This window comes from Oryctolagus cuniculus, chromosome X (assembly GCF_964237555.1).
Source record: "Oryctolagus cuniculus chromosome X, mOryCun1.1, whole genome shotgun sequence".
Taxonomy (NCBI): domain Eukaryota; kingdom Metazoa; phylum Chordata; class Mammalia; order Lagomorpha; family Leporidae; genus Oryctolagus; species Oryctolagus cuniculus.
The window spans coordinates 49,457,863-49,474,747 of NC_091453.1; the positions used below are offsets into that span (position 1 = coordinate 49,457,863).

At 52.1% G+C, this 16,885-nt stretch overlaps 1 protein-coding gene across 1 annotated transcript in view; it reads left to right on the plus strand.

Moving 5' to 3' along the window:
- Positions 1–7,482, plus strand: part of NALF2 (NALCN channel auxiliary factor 2) — a 29,693-nt gene extending 22,211 nt beyond the window's left edge. Inside the window, exons 2-3 of the mRNA XM_051827161.2 lie at positions 3,918–4,089; positions 4,470–7,482. Coding sequence (XP_051683121.1) covers positions 3,918–4,089; positions 4,470–4,858 — 561 coding nt within the window. The 3' untranslated portion in view covers positions 4,859–7,482. The remainder of the gene's footprint in view (positions 1–3,917; positions 4,090–4,469) is intronic.
- Positions 7,483–16,885: the final 9,403 nt, after the last annotated feature.

The window sequence follows — 16,885 nt, forward strand, 5'->3', positions numbered from 1 at the left end:
TTATCCCAGTAATTTCATGCCTAGGAATTTATATAAAAAGACTGGACACAAATGTGAGAGAGGTGTGTGCACAATGACATCCACTAGAGCATTGTTCATAGCAGTGGCAACTCGGAAACAAATGACCCGCAGCCGGGAGATCGGGACCCTTTCCATTACATTCAGAGAAAATGTTTCTGTTGTCTTAGCACACCATGCATTTGCTTACCTCCATGCCTTTGGTTAGACCACTGCCTCAACCTCAAATGCCCTTTTGCCTCATGTCTACCCATACCATCTAGAGTCCTACTTTGAGCCCAAGATCAATTATTATCCCCTCACTGAAATTTCTCTCAGCTCCCTTACTCGCTTTGCTCCCCTGGCCCATGATTTGACCTCTCCTGTAGTACAAATCGTATACCCTATTTGCTAGTTAGATCTCTTCTGCCCATGAAACTGGAATTCCTGTGAGAGTGAGACATGGCCACATTTGCTTGTTCTGTTCTTTCAGTCAACAGAGCTTTTCATGTATGTTGTGCTGAGTGCACAGTTACGACAAACCAATGTCTGCAAATGTGCAACTCACATTTTAGTGGGATTGACAGAAAACAAAGATGCAGGCCAAGTAACATTTGTGGCAAAGAAACAATTAAGGGAAAGGGGATAATGAGGGTGGCAGGAGTGGTCAGGGAGGACCTCTCTGAAGAGCAGCTATTTAAACTGAGTCTGGAAAGATAAGAAAGATCCAGCCATGCCAAGTGGGGAGGGGGGCTGGGGAGCATTCCAGGCCAAGAGAACAGCATTGCCAAGGCCCTGAGGTGGGAAGAAGTAGGGCATGTTCAGGGAAAAGAATGAAATCCTCTGGAGCATGAGGAGCTTAAGGGGGTGGATAAGAAAATGAGGTTGGAGAGAGAGAGAGAGAGAGAGAGAGAGAGAGAGAGATGTAGGGGCTTGAAGTCTGCGGTGCAAAGTTCAGGTTTTAGTCTAAATACATTGAAGGGTTTGGAGCAAGGGAGTAAGTAATGTGATCTGATTGCAATTTGAGACTTCTCTCACTCCCCTGTGGGCAGTGGATTGGAAAGAGCAAGAGCAGAGGTGGTGAGGCCAGATCGGAACCTGTCATCCAGGTAAGAGATGATCGAGGCCTGTCTACAAGGTGCACCCATGGAGCTACATTTGACGTGGCTGGCTGACAGACTGGCTGTGGAGATACAGGGAAAGACAGGGATGAAGGCTGACATGTAGGGGTTTCCTGGCACTTACTCCAACAGGCAAGACTTGAGTCTGAGGGCAGATTTGAGATTTAAAAAAAAATCAAGAACTACATGTCAAAAATTAGAGCATGTTTCATTTGAGATGCCTAAGGGCTACCAGTGTCCCAGCTAATGCTTTTTGTTCCTTGGGGAATTGATTTGCACCACAAGCCCCTCACCACTGCCACCACCACCGTTGCTTTGATGACAGCCAGTGTGGCACTGCGTTGCCACAGTCCTTGTTGGCAGCAGTTATTTGTAGTTTAGTGAAAGTGCTTAAAATCAGTGCAGGTGGGGCCAGCGCTGTGGCATAGCGGGTAAAGCCGCCGCCTCCAGTGCCGGCATCCCATATGGGCACCAATTTGAATCCCAACTGCTCCACTTCCAATCCAGCTCTCTGCTATGGACTGGGAAAGCAGTAGAAGATGGCCCAAGTCCTTGGGTCCCTGTATCCATATGGGAGACCCAGAAGAAGCTCCTGGCTTCAGATTGGCACAGCTCCACCTGTTGCGGCTTGTGGCCATTTGGGGAGTGAACCAGTGGATGGAGGACCTCTCTCTGTACCTCTGCCTCTCTCTCTCTTTGTGACTCTGCCTTTCAAATTAATTAATTAATTTTAAATAAAAAATCAGTGCAGGAACTGTGACAGAGTTCTTCTTTTTTGTTTTTTTAAAGATTTATTTTATTTATTCAAAAGAGTCACACACACACACACACACACACAGAGAGAGAGAGAGAGAGAGAGGTCTTCCATCCACTGGTTCACTACCCAATTGACCACAATAGCCAGAGCTGCGCCGATCCGAAGCCAGGAGCCAGGAGCTTCTTCCGGGTGTCCCATGCTGGTGCAGGGGCCCAAGCACTTGGACCATCTTCTACTGCTTTCCCAGGCCATAGCAGATGGGATGCGGAGCAGCCGGGACTCGAACTGGCACCCATATGGGATGCTAGCACTTTTGGTGGCGGCTTTACCCACTACGCCACAGCGCTGGCCCTGACAGAGTTTTTCTAAGTCTTGGACCTTTGTTCAAAACCACAGATTCCCAAGCCCTCCTCAGTCCTCTGGAAACCAAACTGGAGGGGAGGCATCTGAATATTGAACAAACACCCCAGGGCCTTCTGCGGCACACTGTGAAATGTGACAACCGCTGCTGTGGGGAGCAACTCTGAAGCTGCGGGGAACCCCTGAGCCCCAGGGCCGATAGTCACCTGGGCACCCTGTTAGCACACAAGTGCTGACCTGGCAGACTGAGAGTCTGTATTTCTCACTAGCTTGTAGATGATTGAGACATTACTGGTCCAGGTGCACTTTGAGTAGCAAGGAGCTAGATCAGTGGGTCTCAACAGGAGATGATTTTTGCTCCCCTACAGGGAACATCTGACAAGAGCTGGAAACATGTTTTGGTTGTCACAATGGGGAACTGGGGAGAATGCTATTGACTTCTAGCAGGTAGAGGCCAGGGATGCTGCCCAGAGCAGAGGACTGCCCCCACAACAAAGAATTATCCAGCCCCAAATGTCAGTAACATCACTGCCAGAAGCACTGGGCTTGATGATGGCCAGGGCATGGAGCAGGCCTTGGCCACGGTGGGCTAGGAGAGGGCCAAGAGTAGAGTATACCAGTGACATGAAACTGCAAAGCAAAGATGCCAGGTGAAATATGGCAGAGTCCATGATGTCTGCTCCACACCAAAGGCAGAGTTACAGATTGAGAGAGGCAGAGACAGAGAGAAAGGTCTTCCATCTGCTGGGTCACTCCTAAAATGGCCTCAATGGTGGGAGCTGGGCAGTTCTGAAGCCAGGAGCTTCTTCCAGCTCTCCCACGTTGGTGCAGGGGCCCAAACACTTGGGCCATCTTTCACTGCCTTCCTAGGCTGTTAACAAAGTGCTGGATTGGAAGAGTAGCAGCCAGGTCTTGAACTGGTGCCCACATGGGATGCCTGTATTGCATGCAGAGCCTTAACCCAGTACAGCACAAACCGGCCCCTCTGTTTCTATTAAAAGCAACCCCTCACATTTGCATTGCACTTTAGAGTTTCCAAAACATTTTCATATGTGCCATATTATTTGCTCCACACAACACCCTAATAAGCTAGAGCATGGATTACTCTCTCCAACTCTTTCTTGACTTTAGAAATCTAACACCATCAACCAAAGAAATGTTCATGGAATTGAATGGAATTGAAATTTGCATCATTGTATATATGCATGTATGTATGTATGTGTATATATATACACATATATATGTACAAGTGAAATATATATATATATATATATATATATATATATATATATATATATAGTGGGGCAAGTCAGGACATCTCTTTGGACCAACTGTAAAGTGACAGGGTTGGATGGAACAGTTAGGGAGGTTCCTTCCAGCTCTCACGTAGGAGTAATTTTGTGATTTTTTTTTTTTTTTTTTTTTTTTTTTTTTTTTTGCCAATGAGCAACTTCTAAGTTTTGGATGACTGTAGATGGAGGGAGTCCTGGCTATGACAGGAGATCTTAGGGTAGTGTTTAGGGGCCTTGATGCAAACATTTCTTCCTGTTCACCCCTGGAGAGGATTGCAGAGTTAGGTTAATGAAGCTGCCTGGAGAGACCACAGGACACTCTCCCCCCACTTCTCCTTTGAGATGGGAAGGGACAGGCATATGAGCTGATGCTCTTTCCTCTCCCTACAGGCTGTGTACAAGGCCTGGCTGTGCTCAGAATACTTCAGCGTGACCCAGCAGGAATGCCAGCGCTGGGTGCCCTGCAAGCAATACTGCCTGGAGGTGCAGACCCGGTGCCCTTTTATCCTCCCTGACAATGAAGAAATGGTGTACGGAGGGCTCCCTGGATTTATCTGTACAGGTAAAGGCAGGGCGCTGGGAAAGGGGGAGGAGGCTGGGGACCCAGGGAAGGCGGCAGCTCTGAAGAGTGGGAGCAGGGAGGACAAGGGCAGACACACTAGCAGCCCGATGGCTGGAGCAGTGGGGCGTGAGGTCCCCAGGTTGGGACAGGCTCAAGTAGACTAGGAAAAAAAGTAAAGACCAGAGTGGCCAGCTCTACCCAGAACACACTCAGCCAGAGAAACTGGCTGAGTTCCTCCGGAGAGAAGGGCTGCAAAAGCAACAGCGCTGAGGGCCGGGGGGAAGAGGCTCAGAGAAAGCTTTGAAAAATCTCCTCTCCAGGTAAGGCCTAGCCACCAGCCCCCTGAACACCCCGTCCACCCCTTCCTTATCCGTTGGCAGGGTTGCTGGATACTTCACCAAAGCGGCCGGAAACCAAGTGCTGTGACGTGCAGTGGGTCTCCTGTGAGTCGGAAAAGAAGAAGTTCAAGGAGACTGAGGCCCCCAACACCCACCACCAGCAATTCCATCACTCCTATTTCCACCACTACCACCCACAGTACCACCACTACCACCCCCGCCATGACCCCCCAGGCCGCGTCAGCCACAAGCCCTCCCTGCTGACGGTCTCTGGGGGCTCACGCCTCAGCCCCAGTAGGATCCGGCTCTGTGTCCTTGTGCTCATGCTCCTCCATACCGTGGTGTCCTTCTCCAGCAACCAGGGTGGTGGTGGGGGACTGGGGCTGGAGACACTGCCTGCCCTGGAGGAGGGCCTCCCACGGGAAGAGTGACAGCATGGAGGGAGGACAGATCTCCACCACCCACTGGCATCAGCTGCAGCCCCCCCAGGTGGGGGGGAGAGGGAGCTCCTCCCATGGGGGATGTAGGACTAGGTGGGGGAGTGGGGGGTGGGGGGAGAAGGGGGACCACACATCCCTCCCAGTCTGCCCCCCTGCCCCAAAAAGCAGCTCCAACAGAACGGCCACAGGGCCCCCCAGGAAGCTGCGCAACTCACCCAGGAGAAAAAGGCAGGAGCAGCAGGTGCCCCCTCCCAGGCCTCCATTGATTGGGGGTTAGCAAAAAAATGGGAGGGGGGAGCAGGGGCTGGAAACGTTCCACCCCTGCCGAGAGCCCTGACCCCAGGGGAGGAGGCTGCTCACCCAGCCTCAGCCCTGCAGGGAATGTTGGGGGGCACAGAGGGGAGAAGCTCTTTCCCCCCTCTCCGCGTTCCTTTTGTTGCCAAGATCCTTAATTCCCTCCTGCCCATATCCCTACAGGCGTCGGCAGACAGCGCAACGGCCCTCCTGCCACATCAGCGCACCTCGGCCCACGTGGGGCCGGCACAGGGGAAGCAGCGGGCTGGCTGGGTGATGAGGTACGCCCAGTTGCAGCTAGGTTGGGGGCCCCAGTTAAGCTGTCTCCCAGCACCCTTGGCAACAGGGGGTTGGGGTGGGGTTAGGAATGGGGCCCAGAATGAGTGGCGAAAGAGAGTGAAGCTCAGGAAGCGAGAGAAGAAAGGAGAGATGTGGACACGGGGCTGGGAGAGATAGCCAAGTGGGTCGTGGCTGGCCTGGCATTGGGGAGGTGGACTGAGCAGTGCTGAGGTGTGATCTAAGAACTGCCGGCCAAACGAGAGAGTGGTAGAAGGAGATCTCTGGGAGGGGGGAAGAGCCCAGGAACTGAGTTGTTGGACCTCAGAAACAGGAGGCTTGAGGGCACGTGGTTCGACTGCCGCTGTCTGAAGGGCCATATCTTACAGAAGGTGCACACACTCCCAAGGGCCGCTCTTGCCCTGGAGATCTTGGCCTTGGGGCCAAAGACCTTTCCATTTCCCATCTCCATGGGGAGGAGGGACTTAAACCCAAGTGGGTCAGGCCTGGCCTGGGTCCTCATACTCCCCCATCTTGTCCTAGCCCAGGCCTCCATGAAGGAGAATCTGGTGGCCCTGCCCCAGAGTTCTCCAGAGATGAGCCTTCCCCCATCCCCATTCCTGTCCCCATCCCCAGCCTACCAAAGAGTATTCATCCCTTCCCATCCTTGATCCCAATTGTGGAACAACCAGACTCCTTCTCACCCTGTAGCGGGTCCCTTGCTCCAGTCACCCCACACCCCTTCCTGGAGAAAAGTCCAGAGACTGGCAAGAGGGCCCTTTGCCTCGAGACAACGCGCTGTCATCCCTGGGAGGAGAGACTTGAGCCGATTGGCTGGGCTAGAGGGCTGGATTGGAGAAGCAGCGAGAGTCCCTTGGGCGTCATCAGCCTGGCACTGGTCCGCTGGGAGAGGGAGGCCATATTGCCTGGGATATCCAAAAGCCAATGAGAGTCAGTGAGGAAGAGAGCCGGAACTATGTTCCTGATACAGGCCCTTCTAGGCCCTTCTAGGATCTGGTGCGAGCGAGCAAGTGAGCGAAGGTGAGGGGCAGACTTGGAGCTGCATTAGAATGAAACCAGGAAGGGGACTTGGGGAAGGGGAGAACTGGCCTTGATTGACTTAGCAATGAATGGGGGGCCTCCCTAGTGAAGAGGACGTCACACAAGGGCCTTGGCTAGGTCCCAAATAGGGTCGGCAAGCCTGGGGAGTCCCTCCCTGCCAGTTTTCTCATTTTCTCACAACCTGCCCTCCCCACCCCCACTCCCGTGCCCTGCCCACACCCTCCCCTATTTAGGCCCTCAGCACTTCGGGCCTGGCCACATACCCCACCCCTAGAGTGCTCTTTTCAGCTGGGGAGGGGAAGAGGTGCTGGCTCCTTTCCAGACATGCTTATGTGTTAAGTGAAGGGGCAGGTGCTTGGGCTCCAGAGAGACCCTAGGTACTGCCTTCTAACTCCTGCATCCTCAGGAGGGGAAAAGGGACTGGGAAGTAAAGGGGGGACCACACGGCCCCAGGGAAATGGACCCTTGGAGACTCCCATCCTCTCGTCCCCTTCACCAAGTGCCCAGGAGACCCCTGGCTCAGACCAGCCCAAGGCCTTGCCCAGTGGCAGGGGAAAGGGGCACCACACTCCACCTCAAAGTCATTTGACTGCCCCCATCCGCCCCACCTCCCTGATCTTCCACCACCTCTCCGGCTGCCCCTGCCCTCCACCGCAGGCAGCAGAGCCGGGCAGCTTTCTTACGCCATTTTCTACACTGTGCTTCATGAGTAGGACTTTCTTGCACTAGTTCCTATGACTGAGTCTCCAAGCTGGTTTCCTAGTAGTCCCCCGTCCCTTCCTCCCTCACCAGCTATGATTCAGTTGTCTCTCCCCTTCCCTTCATTCCTTTATCCCTGCCTCTGTGTTTCAGTGAGAGTCTCTGTGTGTGTACTGCTTTCCGTTTTGTTGCATTGTGGGGCAGAGGCCTCTCTGCTCTTGTTTAATCCCATAAAGAAATAAATGGTAAGACTTGATGATAACCCTCCCTTGCTGGCTTTGTTCTGTGGCGTTGAGCTGGCTGCCCTAGGAAACAATCTACGTATGGCTTGGAGAAGGGGTGGGACCAGAGGATAATGATCCCGTCCCTGGCCCTGCTCCTTGGTGGTGGGGGCACGGATAAACTCTGTAGTAGGCTGTTCTTCACAGAGAAACACAAAGCCAACTGCCTGCTGGGATCAGGCAGATAACTGTAAGGAGGCGGGTGGGCAGGGCTGGGGGAAAAGGGCAGAGCACATGAAAAGGGGGCAACTCTAGCCCTGGCTGGTCTTGTTTCCAGGCCTTCTCATTCTTCAGGGAAAGTCAGGACTCAGGATGTGGATGGGAAGCCTCCCAACTCTTGATTGCTGGCTCAAGTCTAAAAGCAAACCAACCACCTACCTCCATGTGGGCTAAATGTCTGCCAGCCGCGCATGACCTGGGGAGTGCCAGTCGTGTGCCTTTGCCGCAGCCTTAGGTTCTAGCCTACCAGCCTCCTCTCTCTTCCACCACTATCCCAGGCCCATCTGCCCACCACAAGAGCAAAGGCCTCCAGATAGGGCGCTCCACCACCACCCCCTCTTTCACATAAATGGGGGAAAGGAGAGCATGCCTAGGGGTCCTGGCCGAGCCACTGCATTGTTTTGGTGCCAGGAAAACACACGTCCCCCAGACACCCCCGAAGCAGCATACCATGGGAGTTAGGGCCTGGTCTCCAGAGCGGATTGTGAGAGTTCAGAGTCTAGCCACCACCTTCCTTTGATAGTTTGTCCTCTCTTTTCTTTCACTCCCTCCTAAAATGCTCACCAAGTTCTGTCTTCCTCTCTCCGTAATATGTGTCAGGTCCTTCCCACTTCAGCTCCCATGAAGAGGCTTCAGGCCCTCAGGAGCCTTTGCCTGGACAATTCCAGTAGCCTCACGGCTGTCTCGTCCACTTATTCCATCTCCAGCCCCTCCTTCACCTCTCACAGCGTCAGGCATTTGGGAGGCACTTGATAGGGATCTTGGCCAAGAACTGCTTCTGTGGTTGAGTTTCTCGAAGGATACAGCTAATCTTTTCTAATGCAAACACATTGGGGGGGGGGGGGACTTTGGAAAGTTCACGGAAAATGCACAGTATGAAAAACCCAGGCTGGCACTGCGGCTCAATAGGCTAATCCTCTGCCTGCGGCGCTGGCACACCGGGTTCTAGTCCCGGTCGGGGCGCCGGATTCTGTCCCGGTTGCCCCTCTTCCAGGCCAGCTCTCTGCTGTGGCCCGGGAGGGCGGTGGAGGATGGCCCAAGTACTTGGGCCCCGCACCTGCCTGGGAGACCAGGAGAAGCACCTGGCTCCTGGCTTCGGATCAGCACGGTGCGCCGGCCGCAGCGGCCATCGGCGGGGTGAACCAACGGAAAAGGAAGACCTTTCTCCCTGTCTCTCTCTCTCACTGTCCACTCTGCCCGTCAAAAAAAAATTTATGCCGGTACCGCGGCTCACTAGGCTAATCCTCTGCCTTGCGGTGCCAGCACACTGGTTCTAGTCCCGGTCGGGGCGCCGGATTCTGTCCCAGTTGCCCCTCTTCCAGGCCAGCTCTCTGCTGTGGCCCGGGAGTGCAGTGGAGGATGGCCCAAGTCCTTGGGCCCTGCACCCCATGGGAGACCAGGAGAAGCACCTGGCTCCTGCCTTCGGATCAGCGCGGTGCGCTGGCCGCAGCGCGCCGGCCACAGCGGCCACTGGAGGGTGAACCAACGGCAAAGGAAGACCTTTCTCTCTGTCTCTCTCTCTCACTGTCCACTCTGCCTGTCAAAAAAAAAAAAAAAAAAAGAAAGAAAGAAAAAGAAAAGAGAAAAAAACCCATCCATGGATTTCAATACTTTTTAAGATTAATTTATGTACTTATTTGAAAGTCAGAGCCATTAAGTGAGAGAGCAGGAGCTCTTCCATCTGCTAGTTCATCCCCAAATGGTTGCAACAACCAGGTCTAGGTCAGACCAAGGTCAGGAACCTGAAACTCTATCCAGGTCTCCCATGTGGGTGGCTGGAGTCCAAGTACTTGGGCTGCTTTTGCAGGTGCATCAGAAAGAAGCTGGGTTGGAGGCAGAGCAGCTGGGACTCGAACAAGCTCTCTGATATAGGATGCCTGCATTGCAAGCAGCAGCTTAACTCAATATACTGCAACACCAGTCATTCATTTTTTTCTTTGTACCAAGACAAACTTACCATTTAATTTTACTTTGCCTGAACTTTTTGAAATAGCCTCTTATTATAACCCTCGAAAATATCACAACGAGAAATCCGAGATCTTAGGTCGCTCTACATTGCCTGTAGAATCAAGTACAACTTGAGAGTATGGCACTCAAGACCCATCAGATCTCCTCGGATCTCCCAGCATAGACACTCCCAATCACAGCCCCACTTCCCTGCTGTTCCTTCGCAGAAAGGGCTCTGCACCCTCTCCTCTTCTGCTCTTGCCCACGTTGGTTCTTCTGTCTGGAATGCTCACTCTCCATGCCTGCTTGCCACTGACATCCCTGGTTGTCACAGTCCAGCTGAAATGCCACCTCTGCTCTGAAGACGTCCACATCTCCCCCACTCTCCCAAGCTGGAAGTAACCTCTGTCTTCTCTACTTCAATTAACACTTCATACATTAATAGTGATACTCGTTACATCCTGCGTGTGTTTGATTCATGTGCTATCGAGCAATGACTAGATGACAAGCCCCATGCAGAATGTAGGCAGTCCAGCAGGAATCAGACGTAGATGTACCAGATCACATGACCTTATATGTCAGACAGCCATAACAGTATGCTCACTATATCAGCACTTTTGTCTCACTGCATGTCCACAAGCAGGGAGTCAGCCAGGCTCTTGTGGTCTTGCATATAGGAAAGAGAACTAAAGGATTAGAGATCCCCCTCTAACCCACTACCCACAATGGCAAGAGGGGCAAGCACTCACAGTAATGAGGGAGTGACCAGCGCGATGGCTGTTTCAAGGAAGTAGCTCTAGGAGGCAAGCATCACCCTCCGACCCCTGAGCTAAGCCGGCATTCCCTGCAGCTGCCTCCTCTGGGTTGCCCCCATGTGGCCGGGCCCCAGCCCTGGTTCTCTCCATTCAGATCTCCTCCGTCAAGTCCAACCTCAGTCTGGGCAAGGAGAGAGGAAGAGAATGACTCACAGCATCAGAGTCACTTGGAGAGAGTTGGCTCTCCACCAGCAGACAGCGTGACTTAATAAGGCTAGGGTAGGGGTTCTTGCTTCAGTATAAATTAGGTAGCTCCACAAGTGACTCTAACGTGCGGCCAGGCCTCAGGATCCCTGGGTGAAGAGAAGGCTAGGGCTACATGAAATCCTAGTGATTGGAGGACAAGTGGTACTAGATAAGGCCCCTTGCAAGGAATCCACTTGAAATAGGGAGCAACATTTCACAGCAGAGTGAGGAAGAAAGGGGAAAGGGTTTGCTTGGAACTTTATCTCAAGAAGTGACGTTAGAAATGTAGAAAATATTTCACTTGCCATTTAAAGCATGTACATATAGAGAATCTGCCCTAATTCTTAGGATGTACAAACAAGGAATCAAGCATTAGGGGATAATGTAATTTTCCTGCCCAAAGTGCATGAGAGTGTAATATTGACTTTTGCAGCGCAGTCGTAAATGGGGCTTCCCCCCGCCCCGACCATGCCATGAGAGAGCTTCTTCAATTATCCCAAGGACCTCTTGTGCTCCTTTGAGAGTTGAATCATTCTCTCCGAAGCCTTGATCCCGTCATTAGCCAGGTCAATTTTCTCTTCCACCAGTGCTAACGGGGCCATACCTGGCAAATCGCCCTTCACCAAGAACTTCCCACGACACAGGAGATGTTGCACTCTCTCTCTGACTTGGTGACACCGCAAATCTTTTTGAAGACCTACAGGTGCACCCTGAGATTTAGTTGCACCATGTAATACTAACAGTTAACAAGAGCCAGGGTAAGAGCCCAGCATGGTAAGTGCAGATAAACAGTACTGAGGTGTGAAATGGGAGGAGGGGCTTCTGTGGGATTCAAGACAGTAAATGTCTCAGACGGCTCCAACTCTGCCTTTCTACCCAACTTCACAAAGTCCCTTTTCCTTTTTGGGTTTTTAATCTGCTTGTCTCTACAATGAAGGGATGGGATGAGATGTCAGAAAGATTGCACAAAGGAACTCAAGTGAAAGGTTATATGAGGGGAATCTTCAACAAGATTATGGAGAATGTATATTATGAAAAAAAAACGATGCATGAATTTTGAAAAACGCTGCAGCCAAATAAACCTTAGCTTTCCATTCCATTTTCCCGTGCTCTTTTCGAAGTCCCCTTATGCAGATGTAAAGGCACGGAGCCCTATTGCTAGCACAGGAGAGCAACTACCTGACCTCCTGCACATCTTCCCTCCCACCCCCAGCAGTTGTAGATTCTTCTAGGATACACCGAAGGACAAAGAAGGACAAAGGGAAGGGTGCATCCGTACAGCTAAAGGAAGTCCCAGAACTTTATGAGCCTGGCCCCAGTTTCTGCCCTACTGCTGTTACCTCCTGTCACATTCACCAGGGTGCAGTACAGAGATCCATGGAGCCCACACTGAACATGGGTGAGGCTAACCGCTTAGGGGTATAGGATAGTCAAACAGATCACTCAGACGTGGAATCTCCCATCAAGGAACTCCTCAGTTGGTTGGAGAGAAAAGTCATGAAAAAACTACTTCTAGAATCTGCCCATTTCTCCCAGCTTCATTGTCACTACCTCGTCCAAGCCACTGCCAATGACCTGTTCGCTGGTCTCCTTGCTTCCAGTCTTGCACCTCCATTCACATTCACCTGGAGCGATCTTTTGAAAGTGGAAACCAGGTCACGTCTTTGCCTTGCTAATACCCTCTCACAGTTTTGACTGAAATAAAATCCAAAGTCCTTACCGTGGATGTCCACTTGCCCACCTCTCGAACCTCACCAAGGACCCTCCCTTCACTCTGTTCCTGCCATTTCTTTTCTTTGGATACGCTAAGCTGTTTTTTTTTCTGTCTCGGGACCTTTGTACATGATATTCCTCGGCCTGAAAGGTTCTTCTCCCAGATTTTTTCAAGGTTGACTCCTCTAGGTATAGCAGTAAGCCTTCTCATGTCAGGCCCTCTTACCATACTGTCTTACTTTTTCTATAATCTGGTGCTCAGCATCTATTTGAAGTGATCTCACATGCGCCTTAGCTTTCTTCCCCTTTGAAGGAAAGCTCTGAGTAGACAAGAATCTTGTCTGTCACATGCACTAATTCGCCACTGCCTTAGCTCACTGAGTGAATGGATGTAAACATGGTAAATGTCTCATTTGGATGGGAGTGAGTGGTATAGCATATGTGACATGGGTGGCAAGAGTTGAGCTTGAAAAAGAGCCCTGCAAAACTTTGAGGGTCAGGCCAGGGACTTGGGCTTTCTAGGGAGATCCGTTGGGAGCTGTGGAAGATTGTTGAGCTTGAGAGGAATATTACCAGCTGACCTAGAGTAGGATTCATCTGGTGTCATGTGACCGATGGGTTGGTGGGTGAAGTGAATGGAGGGTCTTGTTTAAGAACCCAACAACCACTAGGTGCCCTGCCTATGCACTTGCTTTGCTCCAGGCGCTCTTCCTCTGCCGTTTCCCACCCAGCTCCCCAACGTTTGTCAGGCCACGGGAGAACCTAGACTGCCTTTCCCCGACACCGACCGCTGGGTGGCGCTGTGGCTCCTCTTACCCGTACTGGAGGCGCCAGGGAGGCGGAGGCGCAGCAGCCCAACTCAGCTGGGCGCGGGGGTCCATCGGCGCTGGCAGAGAGGGCTCTTCCTAGTCTGGGCCTTTCTTGCACATTGCGTGCTTCCCTCGCGTGCAGGCCGGTTCCTGCCCCACCCCACCCCTACCCCTAACTGCCGTCGCTTGCTCACCGTCTCAGACCGTCCTTGGCTTTCGGAGCAGCCAGGCCAAAGGGGACCCAGAGCCTGGGACCTGGGCAGGGCGCAGGAGGGACTGGCCCTGGGTGGCGCCCTCCCATTTCAACCCATTCAGGCCTAGGCTCCTTCCTAGACCCCAGGGAGGAGCCAGAGCTCCCGCAGGCTCCAGCTACAGCCCCTCCAAAGGCCCAAACTCAAAGGCTGCAGGCGCAACCTTTTGATGCAGAGGGCCCCGAGCATTTAAGGGACCAAGTCACCATTTAGAAAAATAGCCCAGCATTTTCTCCTGGCTCCTGGGGCAAGAAGCCAGTCATCTGGGACTCCTCCTTTGGCCTCTGCCATATGACAGTCTCTCACCATATGACCCAGATAGCCTATCTTCTGTCTCCCTGCATGTGTGTACACACACACACACACACACACACACAAACTTCAAAATGTCTGTGGAAATGGAATTTAAAAATACGTGTATTGTAGTGCAAAGACTGGAAGCATGCATAACCAAAGATCTTCAAATAGTTCATGGAATGTGTTATAAAAATTATGTATATATATATGCTATCAAATACATATACACAGTGTATCTACAGTATAACTTGTATACACACACATATACATACACATTGCATCTTAAACGGATGCCTTCATCCTCATAGCTATTGTCAGATCCTCATTCCCTCTCAGCTGGCTTCCCTGCCCCCAGCCTCCTGCCCTTGCAGCCCGGACACCCTTGCACAGGGTTAGGAACCTCCTGGAACTCTGGCCTGGCATCTAGCCCCTGTAATGGCTGCCCTGTTGCTTGGAAAATTCGAAAGCCGTCACTCTTGCCCCCACCCCGCACCCCGCCCGGACAGCCCCATCCTCACCACCCCCACCCCCACCCCCACCCCCAACCCACCTCAGTGGGCTGACTTGCTTCAACTCCCACCCAGGGCGAAAGGCCTGCCCCCTGGTGGGCTGCCCTGAGTGGAAGAGCAATGGGAACAGGAACAGCGCCCTGCGGGAGGTGCTGTAAGACTCTGTCCCAGGCTCTGCAGGCACTCCTTTGAGCAGCCTCAACTCCTGAGTGCATTGTCCCAAGACTGGAGAGCTTCAGAGCACACCCACGGTGGTTGCGGTTGCGTCCCCTGGAGCACTGAAGCACATCCTTGTTTAGTGCTTTGCCCCTCCTCCTTCCCCTCTCGTTTTCTGCCAGCTCTCTCCCTCCCTGTTCCTTCTCTGTGGCCCCATTGCTCCCTCCCAGCTTTCCTGCTGGTACTGGAGGATTATTTTCAACAAGTACCCACCATCCTGTCACAAAGTGGTTGATGAGATGCGTGACCAGGTTTCTCCATGATGTGAACTCTCGTTTTCAGCAGTGGGCTTGGTTGGCTGTGTGTGTATATGTGTGTGTGTGTTTTAAGATTTATTTATTTATTTGAAAGGCAGAGTTACAGAAAGGCAGAGGCAGAGAGAGAGGGGTGTCTTCCATCTGCTGGTTCACACCCCAAATGGCCACAACAGCCAGAGTTGGGCCCATCTGAAGCCAGGAGCGAGGAGCCAGGAGATTCTTTCGGGTCTCCCATGCAGGTGCAGGGGCCCAGGGACTTGGGCCATCTTCTACTGCTTTCTCAGGCCATAGCAGAGCTGGATAGGAAGCGGAGCAGCTGGGACAGGGGATGCTGGTAATGTAGGTGACAGCTTTACCCGACGCCACAGTGCCAGCCTCAGTTGGCTGTTTTGTTTTTCTAGAAAAGCTCAATACTCACAAGAGGCTCAGGACCACAGGCACCTCTTCATAAGGAAAACACAAAGACTCATGTTGAGCTTAGCCTTATGGAACCCAGCACACAAACCTGTAAAGAAACGTAGCAAAGCGTACAAGAGAACCGGAAAAACTGTTGGCAAATGAAGCCCTAATAGTTGATCAAGATGCACAAGTCCTGGGCCCTTGGACTCCAGGAATCAATTGCTCAGGGTCAGTTTGGTCTCATTCATGGCCTTGGATGTGGCCTGGGTGATGAAAGTGCTAGGGATCACAGAAGCGATCCTGGGAAGGGTGAGATGCCAGGAAGATGACAGCTCATTTTCTCTGGCTGCCTCTTAGGGTCCCTGGGAAATAACAGCTTTCCTGTCCCCTAAACAAGCTCGACTGCTAAGAAAATCCTCTTCCATTTGTCCTGCCTGTGTACACGCAGTGTCCTGCTAATCCTCACCACAGCCCTGGGCAGCAGTAGAGATTATTAGTTTGGGTCTAACAGATGAAAAAAGAAAAAAAAATAAGAAACTGAGGCTCAGAGGAATCAAATGATCCACCAACCCTAAACAAACAAACAAAATGCAGAGCAGAAGGCCAGGACTAGAAGTCAAAAATTCCAGCTCCAAGGCCAATGCCAACACCTGTCTACAGTTGCATGACCTGGTGAGGATCTAAAGCTAGGCCAGCTGGCCCCAACTCTAGACCCTCACCCTGCTCTCAGAAGCCATCGAAAAAGGCAGTGTGATTGAAGCCAGGTCAGTTCCCAGGGCTGTGCTGACACCTGACCTGGGGCTGAATGATGGCAGGGAAACTCAGTTCATTTTTGAGGTTTGCAGGCCCACCAGAGCAACAGCCAGCCTCGTGGCAGGCCATCTCTAAAACAGAAGTCTCCACCAAGAAACTTCTAGAAACGTTTTGCTTGGAGCAGCAGTGTTGATCTATGCGGTGTTTCATTTGAGTTGGATCTCCTCAATAAGAGATTGAGTAGTGTAGTCATTCAGGGCACTGCCACTGGTTCTGTGTGACTGTAGGGATGTTACTTAAACTCTCTGTGCTCCGGGGGCCGGTGCTATGGTGCAGTGGGTTATCTCCCTGGCCTGAAGCGCCGGCATCCTATATGGGTGCCCGTTCGAGACCCAGCTGCTCCACTTCCAATCCAGCTCTCTGCTACGGCCTGGGAAAGCAGTGGAAGATGGCCCAAGTCCTTGGGCCCCTGCACCTGCTTGGGAGACCCAGAAGAAGCTCCTGGCTCCTGGCATTGGATCAGTGCAGCTTCGGCCATTGCAGCCAACTGGGGAGTGAACCATCAGATGGAAGACCTCTCTCTCTCTCTCTGCGTCTCCTCTCTCTGTGTAACTCTGACTTTCGAATAAATAAATAAATTAATTAAAAAAAAATGACCGCTCTGTGCTCCGTCTCGCTCATTGTAAAATGAAGACAAACAATGGTCCTCTACCTCATAGAGTCACAACGAATACTGGGTTATATGAAGGGACTTTAAAAGGTTTGTAGAAGGGAAAGCGTTTTGTGCAGCAGCTGTGATGCCACTTGGGATGCCTGCATCCCTTTTTCAGAGCGCCTGGTTCAAGCCCTGGCTCCTCAGCTTCCTGCCAATGCACACCCTGGGAGGCAGCAGATGATGGCTCACATGCTGGTAGCCCCGCCGCCCCTGTGGGAGACTCTGATTGAGTTCTGGGCCCCTGGCTTCAATTTTGCCCATCCTTGGCTCTTTCAGGCATTTGGAGAGTGAACCAGCAGATGGGAGATAGCTCCCTCCTC